The 25,461-nt window shown below is 50.7% G+C and overlaps 1 protein-coding gene across 3 annotated transcripts in view; it reads left to right on the top strand.

The window, feature by feature from the left end:
- ZNRF1 (zinc and ring finger 1) overlaps positions 1-24,321 on the top strand; it is a 104,496-nt gene extending 80,175 nt beyond the window's left edge. The window contains exons 2-5 of one of the 3 annotated variants that reach the window (XM_043599689.1): positions 9,837-9,932; positions 20,267-20,372; positions 22,029-22,120; positions 23,019-24,321. In XM_043599689.1, the coding sequence (XP_043455624.1) occupies positions 9,837-9,932; positions 20,267-20,372; positions 22,029-22,086 (260 nt within the window). In that variant the 3' untranslated portion in view covers positions 22,087-22,120; positions 23,019-24,321. The other 2 variants (XM_043599687.1, XM_043599688.1) reach the window with 2 other exon arrangements.
- The last annotated feature ends 1,140 nt before the right edge of the window (positions 24,322-25,461 follow it).

Genomic DNA, 25,461 nt, shown 5'->3' on the forward strand with positions numbered 1-25,461 from the left:
ACTTAAAAACAAAACAAAACAGGGGCGCCTGGGTGGCGCAGTCGGTTAAGCATCCGACTTCAGCCAGGTCACGATCTCGCGGTCCGTGAGTTCGAGCCCCGCGTCGGGCTCTGGGCTGATGGCTCAGAGCCTGGAGCCTGTTTCCGATCTTGTCTCCCTCTCTCTCTGCCCCTCCCCTGTTCATGCTCTGTCTCTCTCTGTCCCAAAAATAAATAAACGTTGAAAAAAAAATTTTTTTAAAAAACAAAACAAAAAAACAAAACAACTCTAAAGCCTCCACCAAAACACTGTTATACCTAATAAACAAATTCAGTAAAGTCAATGAAATATCAGAAAAAGAAATTAAGAAAACATTCCCATATACAATAGCATCATAAACAATTAAATACTTAGTAATAAATTTAAGAAGGTGAAAGACTTGTGCACTGAAAACTATAAGACGTTGATGAAAGAAATTGAAGAAGACACAAATAAATAAAAAAGTTCCATGTTTGTGGATTGGGAGATTTAATATTGTTAAAATGTGATCTACATATTCAATGCAATTCATATTAAAATTTCAGTGGCATTTTTCACAAAAATAGGAAAAACGATCCTGAAATGTGTATGGAACCACAGAAGACCCTGAATAGTCAAATCAATCTTGAGAAAGAAGAATAAAGCTGGAGGCATCATACCTCCTGATTTCAAACTATGTTACTAAGCTATTGTAATCAAAACAATATGGTATTTGCATAAAAACAGACACATAGACCAATAGAACAGAATAGAGGCCAAAAATAAACTCATGCATGTATGGTCAAATAATTTTTTACAAAGGTGCCAAGAATGCACAATGGGGAAAGGATAGTCTGTTCAGTAGTGTTAGGAAAATTGGATATCTCATGTAAAAGAATGACACTGGATCCCTATCTTAAACCATACACAAAAATCAACTCAAAGTGGATTAAAGAATTTAGTACAAGACCTGAAACCTTAAAATCCTGCAATGTATAATTGAAATTTGCTAAGATCTTAAGTATTCTCACCCAAAAGGAAAGGTAGATATATGAGGGGATGCATATGTTAACTCAGTTGTGGGAATGCTTTACAACATATATCAAATCATCACATTGTGCACTTTAAATGACACTTATTTGTTAATTATACCTTAATAAAGCTGGAAGAAAAAAAAAAAAAAGAATCCTATACCCAGACAAGATCAGAATAAAAAAAAAGGTATTTGAGCATAGACAGTGAAAGAGCCTGTCCCCGCTGTCACCTGTTGCCCCTGGTACTTAATGTGCTTATGACTTGGCCTTGACTGTTCTAACACACCAAGTTCTCTGCTCACCCGTCACCCTCAGAGGGGCCTTCCCTGACCGCTTAGCTAAATTGATGCAGGCACACATGCACACAACACACACACATCTCACTGCTTGATACTTTTCTTGGTGATTTATAATGAAAATTTCACATGTACAGAAAAGTTGAAAGAAGGTTAACTTCTACATCATTTTTATGCATTTCATTTTAATGTAGATGTCAGTACACACCCCTCTTAATGCTTTAGCATGTGTACCATTAACTACAGTTCAGTATTTGCTTAGTTTTTTTCTGGTTGAGGTAAAATTTGCAAACAGTGAAATCTCAAATCATAAGTGTACATTCACTGAATTTTGACATGTATGTGCATGTGTATAAACCAAACCTTTCTCACGATAGAGAACATTTCATCACCCCAGAAAGGTCGCTCATCCCTGTTTCAGTTAATTGCTACCCCAACTCCTACCTCTTCTTGCAGATGTCACTGTCCTGATTTTTTCCACTACAGAGTTTTCCCTATTCTAAAGCTTCATATATTTGGAATCATAATATGTGCTCTTTTGTATCCTTCCTCAGCATGTTTTTAGTATTAATCCATGCTTTGCATATATCAGTAGTCATGCTTTTTATTGCTGAGGAGTGTTCCACTGTGTTCCCTTGTATTCCATGATGCCACAGTTTGTTTACCTGTTCTATTGATGGACAGTTGGGTTATTTCCAGTTTTTGCTTGCTATGAATAAAGCTCTGATGAAAATTCTTACAAACATCTATTTGTAGACCTATGTTTTCACTGCTTGTGGGTAAATATCCAAATAAGGAATTGCTTGGGTCAGGCTAGGTGTGTTTCATTTTATAAAGAACTACCAGACCATTTCCCCAGATAGCTCCTGCCAGCAATATCTGAGAGTTCTAGTTGCTCTTCATCCTTGCCAGCATTTGATGTTGTCATTCTTTTAAACTTCATTGTTTAGCAATTTAATAAGTAGAGGTATGGGGCTCTCTGGAGCAACAGAACCAGTGGTAGTGGGAAGGAGGGAGGGAAAGACAGAGAAAGAGACATATTGTAAGAATCTGACTCATGCAGTTATGGAAGCTGAGAAGTTCCATGATCTGTCTTCTGCAAGCTGAAGGTCCAGGAATGCCCTTTGGCGTTGGTTCCAGTTCAAAACTGAAGGCCTAAGAACCAGGAGAACCAATAGTATATGTCCCAGTCCAAGGACAGAAGGCCAGTGTCCCATTTCAGTCAGGCAGACAGCTGAAAATCTCTTTTTCTCCCCCTTTTATTCTGTTCAGCTCTTCTAATGGATTGGACGATGCCAACCAACACTGGGGAGGGCAGTCTACTTAGTCTACCAATTCAAACATTAATTTCATCCAGGAAGACCCTCACAAATACACCTAGAAATAATGTTTAACCAAATATCTGGGCACCCCATGACCCAGTCAAGTTGACATACAAACTTAACCATCACAACAGACATGTTAAAAAATAGACACACACACACATTAAATTGATTTTAGGTATCAGTGTGGCTCTCTTCTGATATCCATTTACGGGAATTTTCTTGGTTGCTGGGGCACCAGGTGAGCATCCCCCCTAGAATGGAAGTACAGAGGCTGAGTCCAGAAGGGAGATACTGAAAAAAGCAAGTCAGAATTGCTGAGCCTCTCCCCGGTCCAGAATGTTCTCCAGGAGAGATTGACCCACACCTTACCAACTCCTAAATTGCGCATTGGTTTCCAGTTACTGCTCAGGATTTGGGGGAGAAAATGTGTGTGAAGAATGGGGTATCTGCTCGTGGGGACACATCTCTTCAACAGTATAGAAATGTCAAAGATAGTCATCCTGTGTTACCCCTTGATCTTTCTTTTGTAATAAATCCCATTTAACCACATTCGTTTAGTCAAGTCTCATTTCACAGACAAACACCACAGGATGTGAGAGGGAAAGATCCAGGCTGGAAAGTTGGAACTGAACAGGGCTGCAGTGTTGAGGGTAGTGCTCTCTGGGGGAGAGGAGTCTGCATCAGCCCCTCTTCCCCGGGACGGCAGGTCCTGCCTGGACGGCCTGGCTGCCTTTTCCCCGGTTGCTTCTTTAGATTTCTCCCTTTAGGTGATCCCAGAGACAGGCAGAACTGGGGCAGCGTTAAAATAGCGCATCAGCATAGGAGGGAGGGTCAGGGAGGGAACTGGGGCAACATGCAGAGCACACGTCCCGCCCCGCCCGAGAAATCAGGTCTTAAAGGAGAAGGTTGCAGTTTTGGGAAATGAGAAAAACTTTGGTTTACATCACAAGATCAGTGTCGTGGAGGACTGAGAGAGTCGTAACTTGAGCCGGTGCTCCTGTCCTTCCTCATTTGCCCCGTCAGAAGGACCCAGGTGAAGGAAGATGCATCCTGTACATGACCATGTGCATGTTTCTCGGGTCTCTGTTGGTTCACCTACCAGTGGGGCTTACCCTGACCCTGCAGTTACAGGGGTCAACGCCCTGCAGTGGGTGGTGAGTGGGGGCTTGTCTTCTCTCAGGAGCTCTGGTCTGTAGCCCAGCTGAGGATTCCCTCATTTACGCAATCTGCTATTGAAAGACAGGAAACAGCTGGGCTCTGGCTGATCACATTCTCGTGGGCTGTTCTGGCTGTATAATTTTGGGCTGATCTGATGACAAGAGAAGGAACAGAAGTGAGGCCTCCATTAGAAGGGCGCCTGTAGGTTGGGGCGGAGAAATCCTGTAGCAGCATTTGCTTGGTAGAGCCCGCCCGGCGCAGAATCGGGTAATTGCAGACAAATTCCCCTTGGTGCCCTGTCATTGATTCCTTCCTCATTTCGGGAGGTTGGCAGAGAAGCACAAGGAACCATGTAACTTCCTCACTTCTGCTGAGGCCTGGTGGGAGCAGACGATGGCTTCGGGGCCCCACGGTCAGACTTGGCCAGCAGGCCTGAGTTAGCTGACACTTCCCTCCCCCCCTTATTGGCAAATATTGAAGACCCGACACGTGCAGGGCACTGCCTCTGAAAGAAAATAAAGATAGGGAAGGGAAAGCAGCTGGGTGTGCTTGCTGTCTGTCGCCCAGCTCCGGGGTGTGGTGGGCAGTCTGGTCTCAGATGCAGTTAAGGAGTGTCCCAGAGGCTCCACCTGTAGCTTTGTCGTGAAGGAAAAGAAAGCATCTCTTGTGCACGCTTCCTGAGTGCTGATGAAGGGCCCTTACAAAATCTCACAAAATTTCGTCAGTTGGGTGACTTTGCAGACCTTTGGTTTGTCTTTGTTCACAGGGCTGACTTTAATTTGGCTTGAACTGCTTTCCAAAATGGTATCAAAGTTTCCTAGATATTTTAACCTTCAGATAGCTCATAAAGATCACAGTGTTTATCATTCCATAGGGCTGTTGATGCTGAATCGAGACTGGACAATTACAAGAAAAGATTGGGGCAGTAGAGTGGTAGAGTCCATCTTGATCATCGGATGACCTTTCGAGAAAGAAGGTGGGGACGATAGTTTTCTCCCCTTAGCTCTCCATCTCTCCTACCTTTTGTCGTTTATTTTCTATTTAAAAGGTAATTTGCAAATTCAGTGTCTTGAAACCAGTGCTACAGGCCCAGTGCCAAGTAGAAGGCATAGTTCCGTCCTTCCATAGTAACAGAATTCCCAGGAAAAAAACATTATCAATTGTTTCAGTTTATGGGATTATCCAGGTCCACGATGCTTCAGAAGAAATTGCTGGGACAGTGTGGAGGCTTTGAAGTTACTATTAAGTAACACCAGCATTTGTGTAGCATTTACCATCCTTTTGCCCTGTAACGCCTCCTCCTTAGACCAGCCTGCCTGTCGCACAGCCCGGCAAGCAGAGCACAAGCTGGGTGGTCAGTCTTCCCGGGTGCTGTGTGCCTGCTCTGGCTCCCTGGCTCTGTCACCTTGGTGTCCTCTTCTGCAAAGTGAAGATCAGTACCCACTCTGTTTTATGGTAAATGAGGAAACACATAAAGCCCAGTGGCGGCTCACAGTAACGACTCAATAAATGTGAGCTGTTATTTGTCATCGCAGGCAAGAGTGGGAGCCGTAGAGGCTGAACAGGGACCATTGTTCCACACTGGCAGTGTAGAAAGTGCCGTGCACAGTGCTCCAGAAGTTCAGAGGAAACAGAGGTGGGACAAGCAGAGATAGCTCCTGCCCCTTCCCCTGCCATCACACTTGGCATGACCCGTGGCCTCTACGCCCTCCAGATCCTTCCCCAGCCTTCCTTTTCCTTCCTCCTCATTAAGTACTGCCGGGCTCGATGATACATTTGATTAGCTTCTTCGTGTGCTTTCAGGTTTATTATCTCATTTGATCCATTTTTTTTTTAAGTTTATTTATTTGGGGAGAGAGGGCACAAGCAGGGGAAGGGGCAGAGAGAGAGGGAGAGAGAGGATTCCAAGCAGGCTCTGTTCTGTCAATGCAGAGCCCAACGTGGGGCTCAATCTCGTGAACCGTGAGATCATGACCTGAGCCGAAATCAAGAGTCAGATGCCTAACTGACTGAGCCGCCCAGGCTCCCCACATTTGATCCTTTCAAGAGTGAGGGAAAGTACTCTTTTTCAGGTGAGGAAACAGGTCTGGGGAGGGTAGATTACTTTCCACATCTTGAGCCTGGAAAGCCCAGGTGGTCTTGTCATTGCCCACTCACGTAATAGACTGAGTTATTTTTCAATCCCTACCCACCCCCATTCCAGAGGTAGGTGATTAAAGTGGCACTAACCCTGCTTTCACTAAAGTACAGGTCTCTTGCTACCACAGTGCTGCTCCCTCACCAGATGGAATATTTCCCAACCCACCTCTTTCTTAAAATCCTGTTCTGAAGTGTGTTTCCCAGCACCGCCAAGCAGTTGACTCAATTTCAACACTGTCTCCCTAGAGGTAGCATCAGACCGCACAGGTTAAGGGCTCAATCCCACAAGACCGCCCCCACTTCAGACACCAGTCCCAAGTCCATGTTGTCGCCTATGCTTCTGCCCAACTGGCTCTTAATCAGTGGTTCCTACGACCCCCTTCTCGGGTTCATTTAATTTGCTAGAGCCGCTCTCAGAATTCAGAGAAAGAGTTTACTTACTTGATTACCATTTCGTTTTAAAAGGGTAGAACTCAGGAACACACAGATGGAAGAAATGCTGAGAATGAGGTATGGGGACGTGGCGTGGAACCCCCATAACCTGTCCGGGGGGGACCACCCTCCCTGAAGCTCTATGAGTTCACCACCCTGAAGCTCTCTCAGCCCTGTGATTCGGTCTATAGGCATGATTGGTGAAACCATTGGCCACTGGTGATTGAACTCCATCTCTGGCCCCTCCCTTCCCCAGAAGTTGGGGGCAGGACTGAAAGTTCAGACCTTCTGATGAGCTGGTTGGTTCCCCTTGGAACTAGCCCCCCATCCTTAGTGTACCAGGGACCTTCCCAAAGTCACCTCATTAACATAAATTCCGGTGTGGTTGAAAGGGACTCATTATGAATAACAAGACATTCCTTTTACCTTACTGGCTCTGGAGCTATTTCGGGAACCAGTGACAAAAGACCAAATACTACTGGTCTTGTTATGTTGGGGAATTCCCAGGGTGTTATAAACTCCGTGCCAGAAACAGGACAAAGACCAAATACATAGTCTTATCATAAATCACAATATCACACGTGTGGTGGGCCTTCTTCCCTGATGGAAAGGACTTTAGATTGCAAGCTAAGAAATCTGACTTGGTCTCAGCCCCACCCCCTCAGGTGTTTGAGCTGATGTCTTCCCTCAAGGCTTCTTTGTCTTTACAAGGAAGGTACTGGCCTAAACCTGGGAGTTTGTTTTTCTAGGACATAAATGTCCGGTGACATTTCCTTGTAGGCTTTCTTGTTGGGTGGCCTACTTCCCACTACCTTAGCTGTAACTCGACTCCCGCTCCTGCATTCTGGGAATCATGTTGGGATGAGGGGTGATTGATGCTATTATAGTGATAACCATGAATCTGTTCTAGTGTATCAGAAAAGTGAGTAATGTGAAGTGTAAGGCCTTTTATCAGTAGCAACAGTTCGCTTGAGCACCTCCTAGTGACTGTATCAGGGCCTGGCGTTGGAGGAGCGGGTCCAGAGCACGTCCACCCTGGCTGGCATGCCAGCGCGGAGCCCTCAGCCTGCAGACAGTGTGCCAACGTAGCCAGTTTAAACTAGAAAAGTCCTGTAGTCACCAAGTCGTAAAACCTTGGTCTTTCGAGTCAGAAAAAAAAGGTGAAGGAATCTCTGAAGAAAATAAGACAATCTCCCAATGGTTGGTCATTCTGTGGGATGTTACTTAATACTAACTTCTTTGCAGGGCCTGGGCCTGAGGGCAGATCCAAAGATGCAGAGAGACTTAGGTTAGAGGTGAAGACATCCTTGTCCTACAAGACTCAAGTGCATTACTCCCTTGTCCACCACATATGCCACACTGGGTCTGTAGATTTCTAACCTGAGTTAGAAAAGAATCAGCCTGACACATCTGAGATCTGGTTTTGGCTGAAAATTTAGAATGGACCCTCTCTCACCATGTTTCTTTACAGTCTTCTGGTTTTGTTATTAATAGATTCATAACCACCCAGAGATCAGAAAATACAGCCCTTGGATTGATAGCATTTGCAAGACTTTTAGTTGTGTTTTTTTTTTAATTTATTTATTTAGTGTGTGTGTGTGTGTGTGTGTGTGTGTGTGTGTGAGAGAGAGAGAGAGAGAGAGAGAGAGAGAATCCCAAGCAATCTCCATGCTGTCATTGCAGAGCCCAGTGAGTGGCTCAAGTTCCCCAACTGCAAGATCATGACCTGAGCAGAAACCAAGAGTCAGACGCTTAGCTGACTGAGCCACCCTGGCACCCCACCAGACATTTTAGCTGAGACACAGGATGCTAACGATCTTTGAGGGAAAAGGTTGGGGGAATGGGGACTGTGCCGTGGAGTGAGGTCCACTTTGTCCTTAACTGGACCCTGGATTTTCTGTCTGGTCCTATAGATCATTGTCACTGAAAAGAGGAGGGTTTGGAGAAGACTTTAAGCAAAGTATTTGTGCCTTACACGGGAACACGGGAGCTGGCTTGCTTCCTGTCTCAGCACCAGCAGCTGTCAAAGTGCAGGGCTTTCCATACAGAATGAACAAGGCCCTGGGAGAGACACTGTCCGGGAGGGAGCAGCTGACAGTCAGTACAAGCCCTCAGCCTGTTATCTATTTGAGAAGAAATTGTTGCTGCCCAATATTACCAGCATCCCATGAAACTGTGCATGGAACACTACAACTAAAAGTTTAACAGGAGAGTCAAACCTTGACAACAGTATTTAGATGTGCCGTCACGAACCTAAGATGTCCAAGCTGCGTGGGTAGGAATTGTGGTCATAAAAGAGAGAGGCTGTGACGTATGAAATTTGATGTGGACAAATAAGTAATAACTTGCTGATGGTCTTAGATCTTCCTGGTAGAAAAGAAAAGAAATGATCACTTGAAAATAATTTCAATAAAAATTAAAATGGGGGAAATTGGAGATCGTTTATCTTTAAAAAGTTGTTCAGGGGCGCCTGGGTGGCTCAGTCAGTTAAGCGTCCGACTTCGGCTCAGGTCATGATCTCACGGTTTGTGGGTTCGAGCCCCGCATCGGGCTCTGTGCTGATAGAGCCTGGAGCCTGTTTCGGATTCTGTGTCTCCTTCTCTCTCTGCCCCTCCCCCACTCGTGCTGTGTCTCCTTCTGTCTCAAAAATAAATAAACATTTAAAAAAAATTTTTTAAGTTGTTTATAAAAAAATAACTCAAGGGACTATGTTTGATTCATGGAGTGCAGCTCAGAAGATTCTCAACCAAAATCTCCAATAATTGGGCACAGTTCTGGTAAAACTCCTTGGCTGTCTAAGCAGTCCAGACTTCCTTGGGAGGGGGACGGCAGGGTCATGACGCCCTGTGTTTGCCTGGTGTAGTGGAACAGCTGTTCCTGTCAGTGGCATATGGCCAAGGCGTGCGTGGCATTTGGGAGGGCTCCAGAGGGCCACCCTGCTGCTCCACACTCTCAGGGGACAGCTGCCTGAGCCGCAGGGAAGCAAGGTGCCACCTGGTTATGGGTGGTCGAGGAGGTACGACTCTATGCCTTCCTCCCACAGGTGATCAGCCTTGTGGTTTGGAGCTAGTAAGGAGGAAGGGTATTAAACACTTTGTTACTCAGAGACTGATTATTTGTTTGCCTGGATTTTATTCCTCCCTATCACTGCTGCCCACTAGAGCCCCTGGGGAAAGGATCTAAATGGAGAATAAAACTCAAACCAGCTGCCAGTGACTTCTGATAAACTTCACCGATGGGCCTGTCGCAGGGAGAGCACTGGGGAAACAGGGGGATTTGGGAGCTGTGATAAATAGCAATTAATGAAGGAGAAATCGGGTCTAGGGTGTATCCAGATTGTAATTCTCCATGTTGATTCTGACCCCCACATGACTGTAGCCATCCGCGGTTTCTGTGTTTATTGTGGACGTGCTTGGTTTGGAGGAGACATTTCACACCGTTTTCCTGTCTTTCAGGTTTCAAGTGCCCCATTTGTTCCAAGTCTGTGGCTTCTGATGAGATGGAAATGCACTTTATAATGTGTCTGAGCAAACCTCGCCTCTCCTACAATGGTAAGGGCTTGGCCGGGGGCGGGGGAGTCTCCAACTGAGGGTCTTCCTGAGTTCGAGTGGTTCTGGGCAACCTTTGCACCCCCCTTTCTGGCGGGAATGCCTGCGTGGTGTTGAGGAATCCGACTTTTGAAGGCGTCTCGGTGCACCAGCTGGAGAGGCAGCCGAGTGGAGCAGGAAGGCGGCCCAGGGGTCAGGCCCGTGGCACCCAGAAGTCTCTTGGGTGCCCAGGCCTTCTGCCCCCTTAGTTCCTTGCACCTCAGGTTGGGAGATGCGGCCTTTGCCCATTTACACACCTGAGGGCAGAGGGCTTGGAGGGGACACCACCTCTCCTTGGGGAAGGGGACGTCTGTGCTGCTGGTGTGCACGGAGTGCTTAAGCCTTGGCGTCCACAGCAGAATACATTCACCAAGTGGACACCCTTCAGGGATTCAAAATGCTGACCTGCCACCTGGTCGCTCCACCAAGGCCCCACTGCTTCCTGCTTCAGAGCCGAGCAGTGAATACAACAGGTAGAATCGCCAGGCCAGGCCAGGCCATTCCTAATGTGGTGCCTCTGTGGACAGTGAGCATCAGCGTCTGCCTCCATCACTGACTGACTGGACAGTCTGAGAGGCAAGAGCTTAGCAGAGGTTTAGTTTCCAGGTCCATGAAATGGAGCTGTCAGTAACCTGGCTGTGAGGATTTTGTCAGAACAAAGTAAGATATTCACACCTAAAACCCGTCAATACAGAGCCTGACCTGTGGTCAGTGCTCAGGAAGTTACAGCTGGCATTGATTGGAGACAGTCACCCTCAAAGATGTGAGCCCATCCATGGGTTGGTTGCCTTTCATTTTCCAGAGTGGACTGACCTCTGTGTAGTGCTGGGTGCTGTGGGCTTCCACCCTGTGTTCACTCTCGTGTGCTTAGTCCGGTCCTCAAACCGTGTTCATCAGAGAACTGCGCCTTCTGCAAGGCACTAGATCTGAGGGGGGTGTGCTCCGGCCCCATCACAGGGCTACTTCTGGGGTTAAAGTCATAGCGGTGCTCGGGACAAGTTCTGTGATTTCTCAGAGCCTGTGGACTGGATGGGAGGTGAGCCTCTGATCGCTTGAACCCCCTCCTGACGATGAAGGTTTCCTGAGTAGATTCTCCTTACAGAGCGGTCCTTGGGCTCCTGGCTCCACACAGCATTAGCCCAGCAGGCCTGATGATTCCAGATTGTTCCCTCGAGGTAAATCTGACAAATCTGACATTCGTTCTCCTATAAACACACCCTACTGTTCTCTTATCTCTGATTTACTTGCTCAGCAGAAAGATCTTGAGTACATGTGGGCAGGCCGGTTATCTGCTCAGTCTGGTCGTATTTGCTCAGGTCAGAGGACCAGCCGCAGGGAACGTTGTGGCCCCACCTCTGCCCCCAGCATTTCCTTCCCCTTCATCTGCTACCTGGTGCCCAGGAAGCCCTTCTTCTTCCCTGTGGACAGCCTCTCACTGTCCCTAGACACTGACCGCTGCCACATCTCTGAAACTTGTCATGTGAGCTCTGGGCTTCCTGTCAGACTCGTCAGCATACGTTCCTTAAAGGATGTTCCAGCTCTCTTTGTCATGTTCCTCGTCTCTGCCTGGGACCATGGAGGGAGCCGAGTCTTCTCCCGGGGCCCACAGCCCTCCCCAGGCATGGCCCAGAAACTGTGTTCACTTATTCTCCGCATGTGCAGAGCCCTCATGAAGACCGCTTTTTGTCCTGTGGGTTGCTGGGGAGAGTTCTCTGTAGACACTGCCTTGCTGTCATAAGAACACAAAGCAGCCTCAGAGTGGGTTCCACGCGAGAGGACTGGGCTCTTGATGTCATCAGGGAGAACTTTGCAAGGGCAGCTGTGGAGGACAGAGTGCTCTTGGGGCCACCTGAGTGAGAAGTACCCACATGCCCCATTAGGAGAACAGGAAAGGCGAGAGACTTGTAAGTGCCCGGTGCTGCCTGGAGCTCTCCTCCTTGCCCACAGCCACAGGGAAGGGGCCCTTGTCCCTCTCCCCTCACTTCCACAGGAGAGCCAGCTTGGCAGCCCAGCCTGAGCACAAGCCACCCGCAGAAGCCACACTCAGAGTCAGAGTCCCCTTAGAAGAAGAGGAAGTTGACCAACCAGCGTGAGACCCAACTACAGCTGTTCTCAGTTCTGTTCCATTTTCCACTCCTCCTCTAATTGAAGGGCTGCCTCTTCAGGATGTGAGTGTGTGTGTGTGTGTGTGTGTGTGTGTGTGTGTGTAAACTAGAGGCTCAAGCACCTCCTTTACAAAAGTCAACCCTTTACCACCAGAGGCAAGGAGAGTCATGTTGTGTCTGGTCCTTTCAGTGGAATTTGACTTAAGGGGATGGAGAGGTTTCAGAAATGGCAGGCTGGCCTCTCTGTGTGCACTTAATGCCTGATAGCCAGTCTCTGTGTTTTGTGAAGACATCTAAACCTTCCAGATAAGAGAAGGCATTTGCCACTGGGGATATGTATGTGGAGTGGGAGTCTCCAGAACTTTTCTAGGGCCTATTCTAGCTCACACAGAGCACAGGCATTTCAGGGACCGTAGGCCAAAGTCCCAGGTCAGGACATCTGGGTGTTTACTTTGGTTTTGGCAATAACCTGTTTTACGCCTGATCTCTCATCATCCCCACCAACTTCACTTTATCTTTTCTATTCAAAAGAAATGTGAGAAGACTTCTTTATGTTCTTTAATCTGTGAAGTATAGAGCTCTCAGAATCTTCTGGAAAGTAGGCAAGATGAGGCTTTCTTAGTGAATAGAGAGAAAAGTGCTGTTTCCTTTTGAAGATTCACCAGAACTCCTGGTCACTCCCCTGGAGATTTCTCGTGTGTATACACACACACACACACACACACACACACACACACACACACACTTTCCGTAATTGCTGGCACTAATTGGGGAAATTTCTAGAAAATTTGCAGCGGTTATGTAAGATGAAATTTAGTTAACCACCAAAGGAAAAAAAGTAGAAACCTCCTAAATGAGGCAGATAGAAAGTAGTATTTTTCTTATTATGAGGGTTGGCCTGAGCTGTGGATTGGAAAGCCTCCAGTAGCGGCCTGCCAGATTAAAAAAAAAAATTTAGGAAAGGCAAGACTAGATTAACTGGTTCACCCAGTGCTCAAGAGAAATGTGCAGGCCAGTAACTGGTGCTCCCAGGGCAGCACCTGGCTAGGAAGGCTTGTGAGTAGTTGCCCCATGCTGAGGGTATAGGATGGGTGCAGGGCCCCAGAGCACTGAATGTTCCATCCTTCTCCTCATCCACGGGTGGCTCTGAGCTCAGGACCCCTGGGAGATGAGGGAGGAATTGGGGGGACCCACTTTTGTGGATAAATGCAGTGAGCTTGAATGGCCCTTTAATTTCTCTCTATGTGCAACATCTATTTGTGGTTCTGAGACCAGGGAACTCACCCTCAAGAATATGCACTCAAGGAGCTCCTAGGTGGCTCAGTTAAACATTCGACTCTCGATTTCAGCTCAGGTCATGACAATCTCATGATTCTTGGGTTCGAGTCCCACATTGGGCTCTGTGCTGGTGGCACAGAGCCCACTTGGGATTCTCTGTCTCCCTCTCTCTCTGCCCCTCCCTGCTTGCGCGCTCCCTCTCTCTCAAAATAAATAAATAAACATTAGAGAAAAAAAAAGAATATGCACTTAAATTTTGACCTTCACATTGCTCAGCTAGCAGTACGAGCCTTGAGATTGGATGGGGCACTTGATTTTGCTATGAACAAAATAGAACCATAATGCTGTCGGGGGCGTGACAGATGGCCAGCTGTCAGTGGAAAGTTTAGGGGGCCCACATTCCAAGACTAGCCAGGAGTCCTTGGCCCTGGTAGATTCTGGGGGGTTTCAGGTTCCTTTGCCAGCAGTGTTAAGGAGAGCTTGGTTGCTATCAAAATAGCTTCAGGAGATTGTCTCCCCTCAGCTTTCTTTCTTCTCTTTCTTTCTTCTTCTGGACCCATGCTCTGCTTCTAAGGTCCTAACAACCCTCTTCCCTCCTCTCCGCCAAAAGTCATTGCCCCCGACTTTAGGGCTCTTAAAATGCTGCATGCCACACAAAGTTTCTTTAATGGAGAGGGAATCTGACTCCCTAAAAAGGCAGGAATGCCTCCTTCGAGTTTACCCCAAGGCAGCAGACTTGTGTAAATGGTGCTTATCTGGCCTGTGTCCCTGCTGAGAGCCTGTGGTTGGCATGGAAATGGCTTTTCTTAGGCCTGGGGGAGCCAGGTCCTGGCCTTTGAGTGTGCCCAGCCCAGTGGGGCACTGGCAGTGTCTACCGTTAGATGCTTCGGCAGTGCCGGACTCGGAGGTGTCGGTCCTGGTGCCCCTCCTACAGGAAGAGGGCTGGTGACCGGAGGGCCACTGGGAGAGCGGGGAACCCGTGGGCAGGAGACCCACAGGGCTTACCGCAGTGGGGAAATCAGAATCGGGTAGTTCCAGAAGAGACTTGAGCTGGGTCGCCGTGGGGAGCCTCAGTAGGGATGAAGCCCTCCGGGCGCAAGCTTTATTGGCTGCCCCCTCTTGGCCACCATCATTGCAGCCCAGCCCACCAGAACAACTGGAGTGTGCCCCACAGTCTGGGCGTTGGGGTGGGGATGCCACTGCTGGGAGGGGAACCCTCTGCTCCAAGTTTCCCCTTTTCCTGGAGATTCCCCAAGAAGGGAGCCGGCGAAACCGGCGCCGATGGCACTGCTCCTCCCTGTCCCCCAGGAGACTGGGCCAGCAGCTCTGCCCTTGTTGAGGAGACCAGGCTCTGCTGCACCTGGGCAGGAAATGAGGCCAGGAGGTGGGGCCAGTGTCTCTGCGTCATTTGCTAAGGGTTCTCCCTCTGGCTCCTACCTTCCTTCCCACCAGGGCTTTGACTGCCATTAAGCACCAGAGAAAATGAATTATGTATCGTCCTGCTCTCAGCTGCTGGCTCCGAGCTGCACCAACTTCAGCTTTCCCTCCAGGCTGCCAGCAGAAAGGGATCAGTAGCTATTTGGGCCTTCCTGCCCCCTCCATGCCGCCAGACCAGCCGTTCGGGCAGTCCCTTGGGGAACGTAGAGCCAGCACTCCACGGGGCAGCCAAGCCCCACATGGCAGCCCTACACCTAGGTTCCTCCACCCCCCCCCCCCCACCCCGCCGGAGCCCCTGCATGCACACAGTCACAAGAAGAGGAAGATCTGAAGTTGTGGGTGAGATGGGTGGTGTTTTCCTGCCCCAAGGGAAGAGACTCCATCACCTGGTCTTTTAAGGAAGGGAGGTAAGGTGGCCACGTGGAACTTGTCTTGGGAGTCATGGCCACTTACCAGCTGCATGAGCTGACCCAGAGACTCCCTTAGGGTCTTTAGGACTCATTGAGATGTTTCTGTGAAGTTCTGGCATACAGCTGGCCCCAAAGAAATGAAGCCTCCTTTTCTCCTCCGCCTACATCTTGCTTTGACAAATAGCAGCTGTCAGAGTGCCCCTCTACCCCGTATCTCAAGGCAGGAGTAGAAGTATGCAGCCACTCCCCAACCCCAGTCCCTGCCCTGGTGTCACCCTCTCCCACTGTGGTGCCAGAGAGCTTTGCCTCTCGTTTGGCTCCCTGATCCATTTGGACGGACAGATATTGGCATCACTTAGCACCACTCCCACTCAGACCAGACACTTCTAAACTCCCTCTTGGGCAATGACACTGGCTTTGCACAGGGCATCAGGGACTTGGTGGGGCAGGGAGTGGAGGGGGGGTGGGGGGGGTTGTCGGGAGCCAATAAGAAAAAGGCAGAAAGCACAGCTTCATTCCTGTTTTCTCATCAACCAGCATCAGTTGAGGCCCCTCCTCTGGGGACATCAAAGGACGTTTGTGTCCCTGGTGGCCTCAGTTTGTGCCAGGCCCAGGGTCCTCGGCTTTGTGCCTCGAGGCTCCTGACAGCAGGCAGCAGCCTCCCACAAGAAGTGTATGGAAGACTTGGAGGAGCTATTTGATAGCCAACCGTCAGCCCTAGCCATTTTCACTCCCCTGCTGAGCTCCCACGAACATCTGGGGGCTGCTGACTCCAGGGCCCCAGGGATTGGGACAGGAAGTTTTACTCAACCTGCTCAGGCCTGTGGCCGGATCTGTGTACCGCCTGCCTTCCGCTGTGGGAAGAATACTGCTCCCTGGGCACCGCGCCGGGTGTGGGTGCCACTGGCTTCCCCAGGCTGTCAGGGCCCCAGCCCTGAGCTCCCCTGTCCCACGGGCTTCCAGGCCTGGTGCTGCAGCCCCAGGCTGGCTGGTGAGGCGCAACACCGCACTGTGTGCGAATGGTAATTGATTGTTTCTAAGAAGATGCATCTGACCTTCATGTGCTCAAGCCGGAGTCCTTGATAAGAAAAGGAACCACCCTGTGCCTCCTATGTCTTCCCCTAGTGACATCCAGTATGAAAAGAGGGGCGAGTCGAGCAAACCTCAGGCCTTCTCTCCATTCCTGGCTCCCTTCCTATATCTCTGTCACCTCTGCTCTGGCCTGGAGCCAGTGCAGGTGGAGAGCATAGCCAGTGGCTCGGGAAGCTTTGGGGACCCAGGGAATTGTAACCTACCCATTGGGCTCACGGCTGGGGTATCAGTCAGTGGGGGGAAATGCAGGGGACACTAATTGGGAATCTGTAACGTTACTGCACCCCAGGGATAGGAATCATCCATAAGTGGGGAGGAAGGGAGGAACCATGAAACGGGGCTGGGGCCCAGACTCACTTTCCCCCTGGGACGCCTGAGGCGGAGAGGGCTCCCAGGAAGGTCCGTGGTAAAACTCTGCCCCCTCAAAGCTAGACTGTTTTCCTTCCCATCTTTATTGGGGTGTTTTCCTCCAGTGTTTTATTATGAAACTATGAAACATACAGCAGAGTTTGAGGGTTTTGCAGTGAACACGCAGAGAACCCAGAGTCTGGAGTCTGCGTCTTACGGTACTTGCTCTGTCACACCTCTGTCCACCAGCCCATCCTATCTTTTGATGCATTTCAGAGCCGAATGAAAACACCAGTACTTTTCTTTATTGGCGCTTTTCATTGTAAAAGCAATGCATGTGCAAACAAATTTCAAAATATATAAAGACATTTTTCTTCTAGTCCTCCTTTCCTTCACCATCAGAGTGTATATTCTCCCAGGCGTTTTCTCTGCCAACACAACCAGGTGGATACACACATACGTTTCAATATGGAGGGTATCTGGTGCTTTAAGAAATGGGATCCTGCCCTTTTACCGATCTGCCACTTGCCACATTCGGAGTCTGAGGCTTCCCTCCCCTTGGCAGACTGATGATGTGCCATTTGCTTTTTCCGTTCTTGTCACCCTTTCAGGTGGGCCTGTGGGTTAACCTGATGTTAACAAAAAGTGACCACAAATTGTCTTGGCCGGGAAGCAGAGGGTGACTTCTGTCACAGCTCAAGTGCACAGGGACTTCAGTATTGACCTGGTCCTATCTTAGGCTTTTTCCTCAGGGTTCTTGGTGGGGAGCTTTGAGGCACCTTAGCCTTCTAGGCCATGAAGAATTCTCGTTTTGAGGGCACCTCAGTGGCTTAGTTAAGCATCCAACTCTTGATCTGAGCTCAGGTCTTGATCTCAGAGTCATGAGGTCAAGCCCCTCATTGGGGTCTGCTCTGGGCATGAACGTACTTTTTAAAAAGGCGGTGGGGGCACCTGGGTGGCTCAATGGGTTAAGCAGCTGACTTCAGCTCAGGTCATGATCTCACGGTTCATGGGTTTGAGCCCCGTGTCGGGCTCTGTGCTGACAGCTCAGAGCCTGGAACCTGCTTCAGATTCTGTGTTTCCATCTCTCTCTGTCCCTTCCCTGCTCACACTGTCTCTTAAAAATAAATTAAAAAAAAAAAAAAAAGAATCCTTGTTTTCTAGGCCCCACATGTTTTCCTTTCCACCAAAGTCATCAGAGAGCACACAAAAACAGGCGGAGGAGGGCATCAAGCAGAGGGTCCCAGGCCCTGCGCTGCCACTCCCAGGCCCCCATCTCAGGCAAGATGTTTGATTTCTCTGGCTTCTTGTATCCTCCTTTGCAGAATGGAAATAACACACATGCCCTGCCTAGCTCATAAGGTTGTGAGGCTCAATTGAACACACACGTACAACCTCAGGATGTATCTCATTTGGTGGTGCTCAAGAACAATTACAATCTTTTAGTAGTGGGGAACTGATCCTGCTTCAGGCTCTTTCTTAACATCCATAACCTCACCCTCTCGGTATTTCTCTTGTGGTTTGGGAAACTTCTGAGTAACCTTTGCTTCCTTCATCTCTTGCACCTGCCTTCCAGATGTTAGAGTTAACCCGGGTTCTGTCTTCGGCCTTCTTAGATGTCAGTCAAATCTCTTTATCCCACATCTACACCCGTCACCCACGTCTCTCCTCTAAACCCCACAGCTAGACTTGAATAGTCTCCCGGAGGTTTCATTAGTTTGTCCAAATGGAGATGCCCGGTCAGCATCCCCTACCCAGCTCTGAACTCACTTGTCCTGCCTGTCCTCCTCCTGGGTCCCCTCTCATAGTGACGAGCACCTGCCACTTGCCTGGCTGTCCTGGTCAGCACACATCATTCCTCCCTTCGTGCCCCCGTGGCTAGTGCAGGCCCTGAATCCATTGCTCCTGCATTGCCGCGTCAGCCTCCGCAGTGGGCCCCCCATCTCTGGGCTCGCTCAGCCCCTTCTCCAGTGGTCAGCAGAGACCAGACGTGATCAGACCGTGTCTCCAGGGCCTCCCAGTGAACCAGATGAAGCCTAGGCACCACAGCAGAACACGAGTCCGTCCCAAGGGAGTTGGTCCCACCTCCCCGTAAGACCCCGCGTCTCTCTGCAGAGGCCATAGCAAGCTTCCTGTGGTTCCCGATGCTCGGGTACTGTTCCCTTTGCCTGGGATGTCCTTCCCTGAACAGTCTCTGCCCTGATAAGGCAGGCATCTGCCATACCCTCACACCTGGGCCTGTGGGCATCGTCAGGCTTCCTAAAAATTCCCGTGCTGTTCGTTTCCATTTTCTTGTCAGCCTCCCCTGTGAGACTAGGACTTCGATCCTGGGACCGTGGCTTATTCACTGACTTGCCAGTGCCCAGAATGTCACAGAAATTTAATAAAGGGCTGCCGACTCAGCCATGGTGTCTCCCTATTCTGCCCAGGCCTTTCCAGCTGTGGCTGTGCTAGGGGCCTGTGATGTGCGGTAGCTTCCTTCCATTCATTCTTTTCTGTGGGGGGCCTTTTTCTCCTTTTTAAATTGAATTGCACAACCTAGTAGCGTTCAGGACATTGACAGTGTTGTGCAACCATCATCTCCATCTAGTTACACACATTTTTGGAAGAAAACGCCTGGCACGATTGTACTTTCGTGAGGTATCTAAAATAGAGTCCTTCTCAAAGAGCCAGAGGATAGCGTGGCGGCCGCCAGGGGCTGAGGGATAGGGAGACGGGGCGTCGCCTTTCGGGGCTGTGGAGTTTCAGTTGTGCCAGATGAAGAAGCTCTGGAGAGCTGGTGCACAGCATTGTGCCTCCAGTTAGCAACAGTGTAGTGCACACTTGAAAGTCTGTTGAGAGGGTAGATCTTGTGGTAAGTGTTCTTACCATCCAAAAGGGAGAAAAAGAAAACCCCTTACCCGTAAAAAAGCCACTCCCCGTCCCCTCCTGCCCCAGCCCCTGATCTGCTTTGTGTCCACATTGGCCTGTCGTGCACATTTCATATCATGGAATCGTTCAGTAGGTGACTTTTTGTGTCTGGCTTCTCAGCAGGGTGTTTTTGCAGTCTGTCCACATTGTGGCCTACCTCGGTTCTTTGCTCCTTTTCACAGCTGAGTAATATTCCATAGTGTAGATGGCCCACGTCTGTTTATCCACTGACCAGTGGGGGGGGGGGGGGGGGATATGGGCTGATTCCACCTGTTGGCTGTTGTGCACTCACGAGTAGTTGCTGAGCACCTGTCTCTTCCGTTCCCTCTTGCCTCGTACCCGTCACCATGCTTTTCCAAACCAGAACTCCATGCGGCCCCTGGTCTGTGTGTCTGTCTGGGGGATGCTCCGTTCAGGGAAATAGTTTGCCTCTGCTACGTGCCTGCCCCCCTCCCAGCCCTTTTCAGCCTTCATCCTCTGGCCCCTCGTCTGGTGATTAATCCCATTTGTCTTCAGATAATTCATGTGCCGTGTGCGTGTCTTGTCTCTGCAGTACCTTCAGGTCAAGGTACCCTTGGTCTTCTGTGTCGCCCACAGAGCCTTGCCCACTTCAGGGGACCCAGGCGGTCCCAACCAGCTCCTAGACCCCTGCCTGCCTTGCACCACCTGTCTGCTGGCGACTGACCCTCTCCCACTCTCCTCTGTCCTCCCTTTGCAGATGACGTGCTGACTAAAGACGCGGGTGAGTGTGTGATCTGCCTGGAGGAGCTGCTTCAGGGGGACACGATAGCCAGGCTGCCCTGCCTGTGCATTTATCACAAAAGGTACTAAAGGGTCAGCAGGGCCAGCTCAGCCCCACCCGAGACCCCAGAGGGCTCCTTCTGTGCAGGTGGGGGAGAGAAGGACGGACCCTCAGCACTAGCCATTCTGTCCCCTTTGGTTGCGGGATGACCTCTCCTCCCTGCCAAGGGCTCTGAGAGGGGTCGAAGCAGAGGCCCGCAGATAGAAGGTCTGAACATGCCAAGTGTAGGGCAGAGCAGGTCTCTGGTCTGATGGCCTGGAGGGTGGGGGCTGACGGGGAGACCCGTGGAGCCCCACAGGTTGGAGGCACTTAGGACCCCACTTGGAAGGTTGATTCGCCATCCGTCTCCTTGAGCCTTATCTTCCTCCGCGGGCCCCTCTCCTCCACGGTGTGAGGACCGTCATCTGTGCCAGAGAGGCAACAGGGAGGGGTGTGCGAGCCGCCCCTGCACCCGCCCCTTCTCCCCAGAGGGCCAGAGGCAGGAATAGCCACTACCTGTGGGGCCATGGCACTGAAAGTTGCTATAATTAGCGGGGCTGAGATTTGTCCTCAGGCTCCAGTATGAGCCTCGTTCTTGTTTCCAGCTGGAAAGAAGACACCTCCTTACCCAAGACAGGAGGACGCTCTGTGCCATCTGCTCTCGGCTCCTTGAGTCCCAGAGCTTCTCCTGACACGCGGGCTTTTCCAAAGCCCGATTCACAGGGCTGTTGGCCACGAGGTGGTTGTGGCGCCTGGTACCCAGACGTGGCCGGTTTATGAGAGGCAGGCTCCAGGTCGGGGTGGGGTGAGGGGGTGCTTTTGGCCTGGGCCCAGCACAGATTGCTCCAGTGTCCCCAGAAGGCACCACTCAGAACCAGAAGATAGAAATCTTTGGCTCTGGGGGAGAACGATGCAAATTGTCTACCTGGTTCCTGTCTTTGAAAATTACCCTATGTTGGTACATAAGTCAGAAAGCTGTTTTGGGCAATCTCTGTTACCTGTCTGGTTCAAATGGTCCTTTCTGTGAACATTGGACACCAGGGTTTCACTGTTAGCCTCCTGTCTGGCCCTCCCCAGCAATGTCCCTAAGCTGGAGGGCTGGGCCTCCCCTTCCCACTTCTCTGGAACAGGCTCCGTGCCGTGTGCCCACCACAGCTGACCAAGCTCCGTAGAGCCTGGGGATCTCCTGAAGGTCCCACCAGGGAGGGAGCCTCAGGCTGTCCCTTTGATGGAAGAAGGGGTTCCCGGGACCCCAGTGCCCAGAGCAACGGCCAGCCTGCCGGGTCTTGGTTTCCATCTGCTTGTGCTTTAAGCCCGAGAGATGGTGGGCTCACTGCCCTGCCTGGCCCTCCAGCTCTCACCTTCCCCCTGGTAGCTGTTGCCTCTCTCGGGCCTCCATGTAGGTGAGGCCTTGGTCCCTCTCAGGGCCACACTCGCCGTTTCCTGCCAGCACCCAGATCCGCCCGATCCTGTACCCATCGTGCCGGGCTGATGCCTCGGGCTGAGCCAAGATCCGTCCTGGTTCTCTCCTTCCTGCTTCAAAAAGTGGGTGTATGGGGACACGCTTGTTTTTCCCTGAGGCGCGAGCAAGTGAGATTTAGCAAACTCCTGATCAGAAGCCTGACCCTTGGAGAGCGCCCCGTAAGGAGTGGCTTGGTCCACGGGTAACATGTCTCCCCTTGCCACCTCCCTGCCTCAGTTGCATAGATTCGTGGTTTGAAGTGAACAGATCTTGTCCAGAACATCCTGCGGACTGACCCTGCTGGGCTCGCTTGCTGACTCCTCTCAAAGGTGAGCCTGTGGTTGGGGGTGCTCTGGGCTCAAGGCCGAGGCTCGAGTCACTCTGGGGCCTGGAGGTAGGGGAGCATCTCGTCAGTGGTTCTGTGGGGGGAGGTGATTCTCCAGGAAGGACAGGAAGTACAAACTCCCATGGTTATGAAGGGGAGCTTCAGCAGAACTAGGTTCTTTGGGAAGAGGCCAGTGTGTGCAGACATCTAGAGTGAATCTCCTTGAGGAAGGTTCAGAAAGACCCCCTCGGAAGGTGCCGGGTGGGAGGGGACCGACACTGGGTTCTCACCAGCCCCGCCTTGTGCGTGAGGGGTGGCCCGAGTCAGCCTGCGTCTCGGGGTCTCTGCCTCTTCGGGGACAGGAGTGGACATCAGACTTACTAAACAAGACTCCCTGTGGGACGGTGCCCTGTCCTCTGTGGTGCTCATCAGTGATCACCTTAACCGCTGCTCTTCTGCCCACAGGCCACCTCCCTCACGCTCACACACGCACACTGTGCCGCTCACACACAGCCACACTCACACATACTCACACCCACATACTCTCGCCTACCCTCACACACTCATCAGCTTCCAGATGAATCAGCCACAGCAGGCCAGCACGACTACCTTTCCCTCCAGATGTGCACACGTGGTCCCCTGTATAACCGTCCAGTCTGACTGTCCCTTTCTTCCCCAGGGCACCTTGCTTTTCTGCTGACCATCCTCGCCCGTCCCCCATCCCACCTGTCCCTTGCGAGTCCTGGGCTAGCACTTTCTTTTTTTCTGGCAAACAGACAAAAACCCCAGGGAAACCAAAACCCTGACTCCACCTCATCTCACATCCAAAGGTGTTGGGGCCTCTTTTCTTCTCTCTCTCTCCCTTGTTTTTGTTTGTTTTGTCTTCCTTTGTTCTTCATTAGGTTTATTTTCTTTATTCCAAGTAAACTCCCAGAACAGCTGATGATGTCAGACAAATCAGGGACATTTGCTCTTTTTACCTTCCCCTCAAAAACTGAGGACACGGGGAGAAGAAAAAGCAAGGGTGAGAGTGAGGCAGAGGGACTGGGCCGGCGCCGGAGCGGGAGTCCAAATCCCGGCGTGACTTCTGGCTTCGGGCCCCGGAGCGGAACCACAGACGCCCGGCCAGCCTCGGCAGGATGCACGCGGCCGGCCTCGCCGACACGGCGCGACTTACGTGTTACGATCCACACAGGGACCGGCCAGCCCCCGTTCCCGAGAGGAGGCATCGGACACGGGCAGAGCTGAGCTGGGGACACCAGTGGGAACAGGGCACCCCTTCTGCACTGACTTCCAGAGAATGGTTCTCCCTTTCTCCCTGAGGACACCAAATGGATGAGAGCGAGTTTGAGAGAAGAAAGAATCAACCGCCATCCTTCCCCTCACCCCTCATCCCAGGAGGGAAAGGGCATTTTCTTTTTCACCTTTGAAAGGCGTTGTGGGTCTGTCTAAAGTGTTTACAAAAAAAAAAAAAAAATTATAAAAAAAAAGTCTAGTGTCGACTGGTGTTTTCCCTCGTGATGTTTACAGATTGCTGTCTGCTGCCCAGCTAGAACCCACTCAGTGACAGAACCGAGCAGGGCCACACGCCCCGATGGCCCAGGAGCAGGCACACGTGGCCTCCTCCCATGCCCGGCGCCCCCATCGGCCCTCTCCATCACCAACCACTCTGCCTTGGGTATTTTGGGTTTTTTTTTTTTTTCCTCCATTCTTCTGGCTTGGTTTTGCACATTTCTCCCCCAGGACCCTGATATGTAACTTTATTGCCAAAAAAAACAACCCGTCAAGGACCTACTCCTCTCCTTTTCCTTTTCTTCTTCCTCCCTCCCCTCCTGGTTCTGGTCAGTTCAGAGGATTTAACAATCACAAGTGTCCTGCAAAAATGCCTGAACATTTTTCTTAGACCCTTGTGGATTTTTTTTTCCCAGAAAACTTAAACAGACAAAAGACTTATTAAAGGAATATGTACAGTTACCCCTGTTTTCAGGCACTCTGTTTGAGAACATTTTAGCCATTGATGTTCACACGTGGCATCAGCCCATGCAAGATAGGTTTCTGTATTTATATATCAAAATACAAAAAAAAAAAAACCTTATAAAATGTTTAAAAAAATGTTCAAAGCTTGGAGAAAAAGCTTTCTTCATTAGTCAAGGTGTTTTGATATGGTATTAAAATGTCTAATAAAAGATGCACTGTGTGACTTTATTTTACTGAGGTAATTGTTACACCACCAGGAAATGGGGCTTGAAGGCCTGTCCCCCGCTCCCTCACCTACATCCTTAGCAACTTCCTCCAGGCTTGGCGCTGCAGGCGTGTGAAGTGGTCCTCAGAGCAGTCATGCCTGGGCAGGGGGACCTGGCAGGTCACACCCGAGTCCTTCAGATTTACTGACCCTCCCGAGCATCATGGAGTCCATCTGCCATCACCTGTGGCGTGGCTGTGACAGAACTCTTCAGGAAGGATCTGCGGGGGCAGAGATCGCACAGCCAGCGGAGGCTGCAAGGATGTGGATTCCTCCAGGTATTGGCCCAGTCCCCTCACTCCCCCACCCCCACCCCTGCCTTCCTTCATCCTCTGCTCCCCATCCCACGTCCTGTCCTGCCCTGCCTGTTGCTCAGTCTACATCTCAGTGCTGACTCATGGGCATGCTTCATTGAGGCCCAGAAAGAGGCCCTGTTTGGGGCCGAGCCAGCTCAGAGCCCTTGAACTGGAACCAGCCACTCAGGGCTCACAAGAGTTGGCACACCTAAAGCCGGGCGGGAAGCTCAGGGCAGGGGGAGTGGCGCATGCCCAGCCTCTGTCCCCGGGCCAGACCAGCTCCTGGAGCAGCATTCCGGAGCCTCCTGCAGAGCCTGTGAAGGAAAACTCCAGAGGGAGTTGCCTCAAGCTTCTCTGCTCCAACCCCTCCTCGGGCCCCTCTTGTGCTCGGCGGGCTGTCCAACATCTGTCAGATGCTTCCTAAAGCACCTACTCTGGGCAGGGGCCTTGCGGGCCAGGGGGCAAACGTGAACTGGGGCACAGGCACGCTCAGCACATTCGGAAACGCCGAAGAAGACCTTGTGGGTCTGAGCCTGGGCCTTAGCATCATGGTGGGGACCCCGGGGACCAACCCTCGCTACGGTGACAAGAACATGAGCTCTAAACGGTCTGCGTGTGGGCTCCTCTGTTGGGCAGAATGATCTCAGAGAAACAACTTTGTTCTTCTGAACTTCAGTTTCAATCACATGTGAGTGGGGACAGTCACACAGCTGGGAGGTGAACGTGAGGGTCAGAGAATGTGCCCGGAAGCCCCTGGCACATGCGTAGCAGGCTCCCTCATAGCTCTGTCATCGCAGAAGACACTGT

The sequence above is a fragment of the Prionailurus bengalensis genome, chromosome E2 (assembly GCF_016509475.1).
Source record: "Prionailurus bengalensis isolate Pbe53 chromosome E2, Fcat_Pben_1.1_paternal_pri, whole genome shotgun sequence".
In the NCBI taxonomy this organism is placed as follows: Eukaryota; Metazoa; Chordata; class Mammalia; order Carnivora; family Felidae; genus Prionailurus; species Prionailurus bengalensis.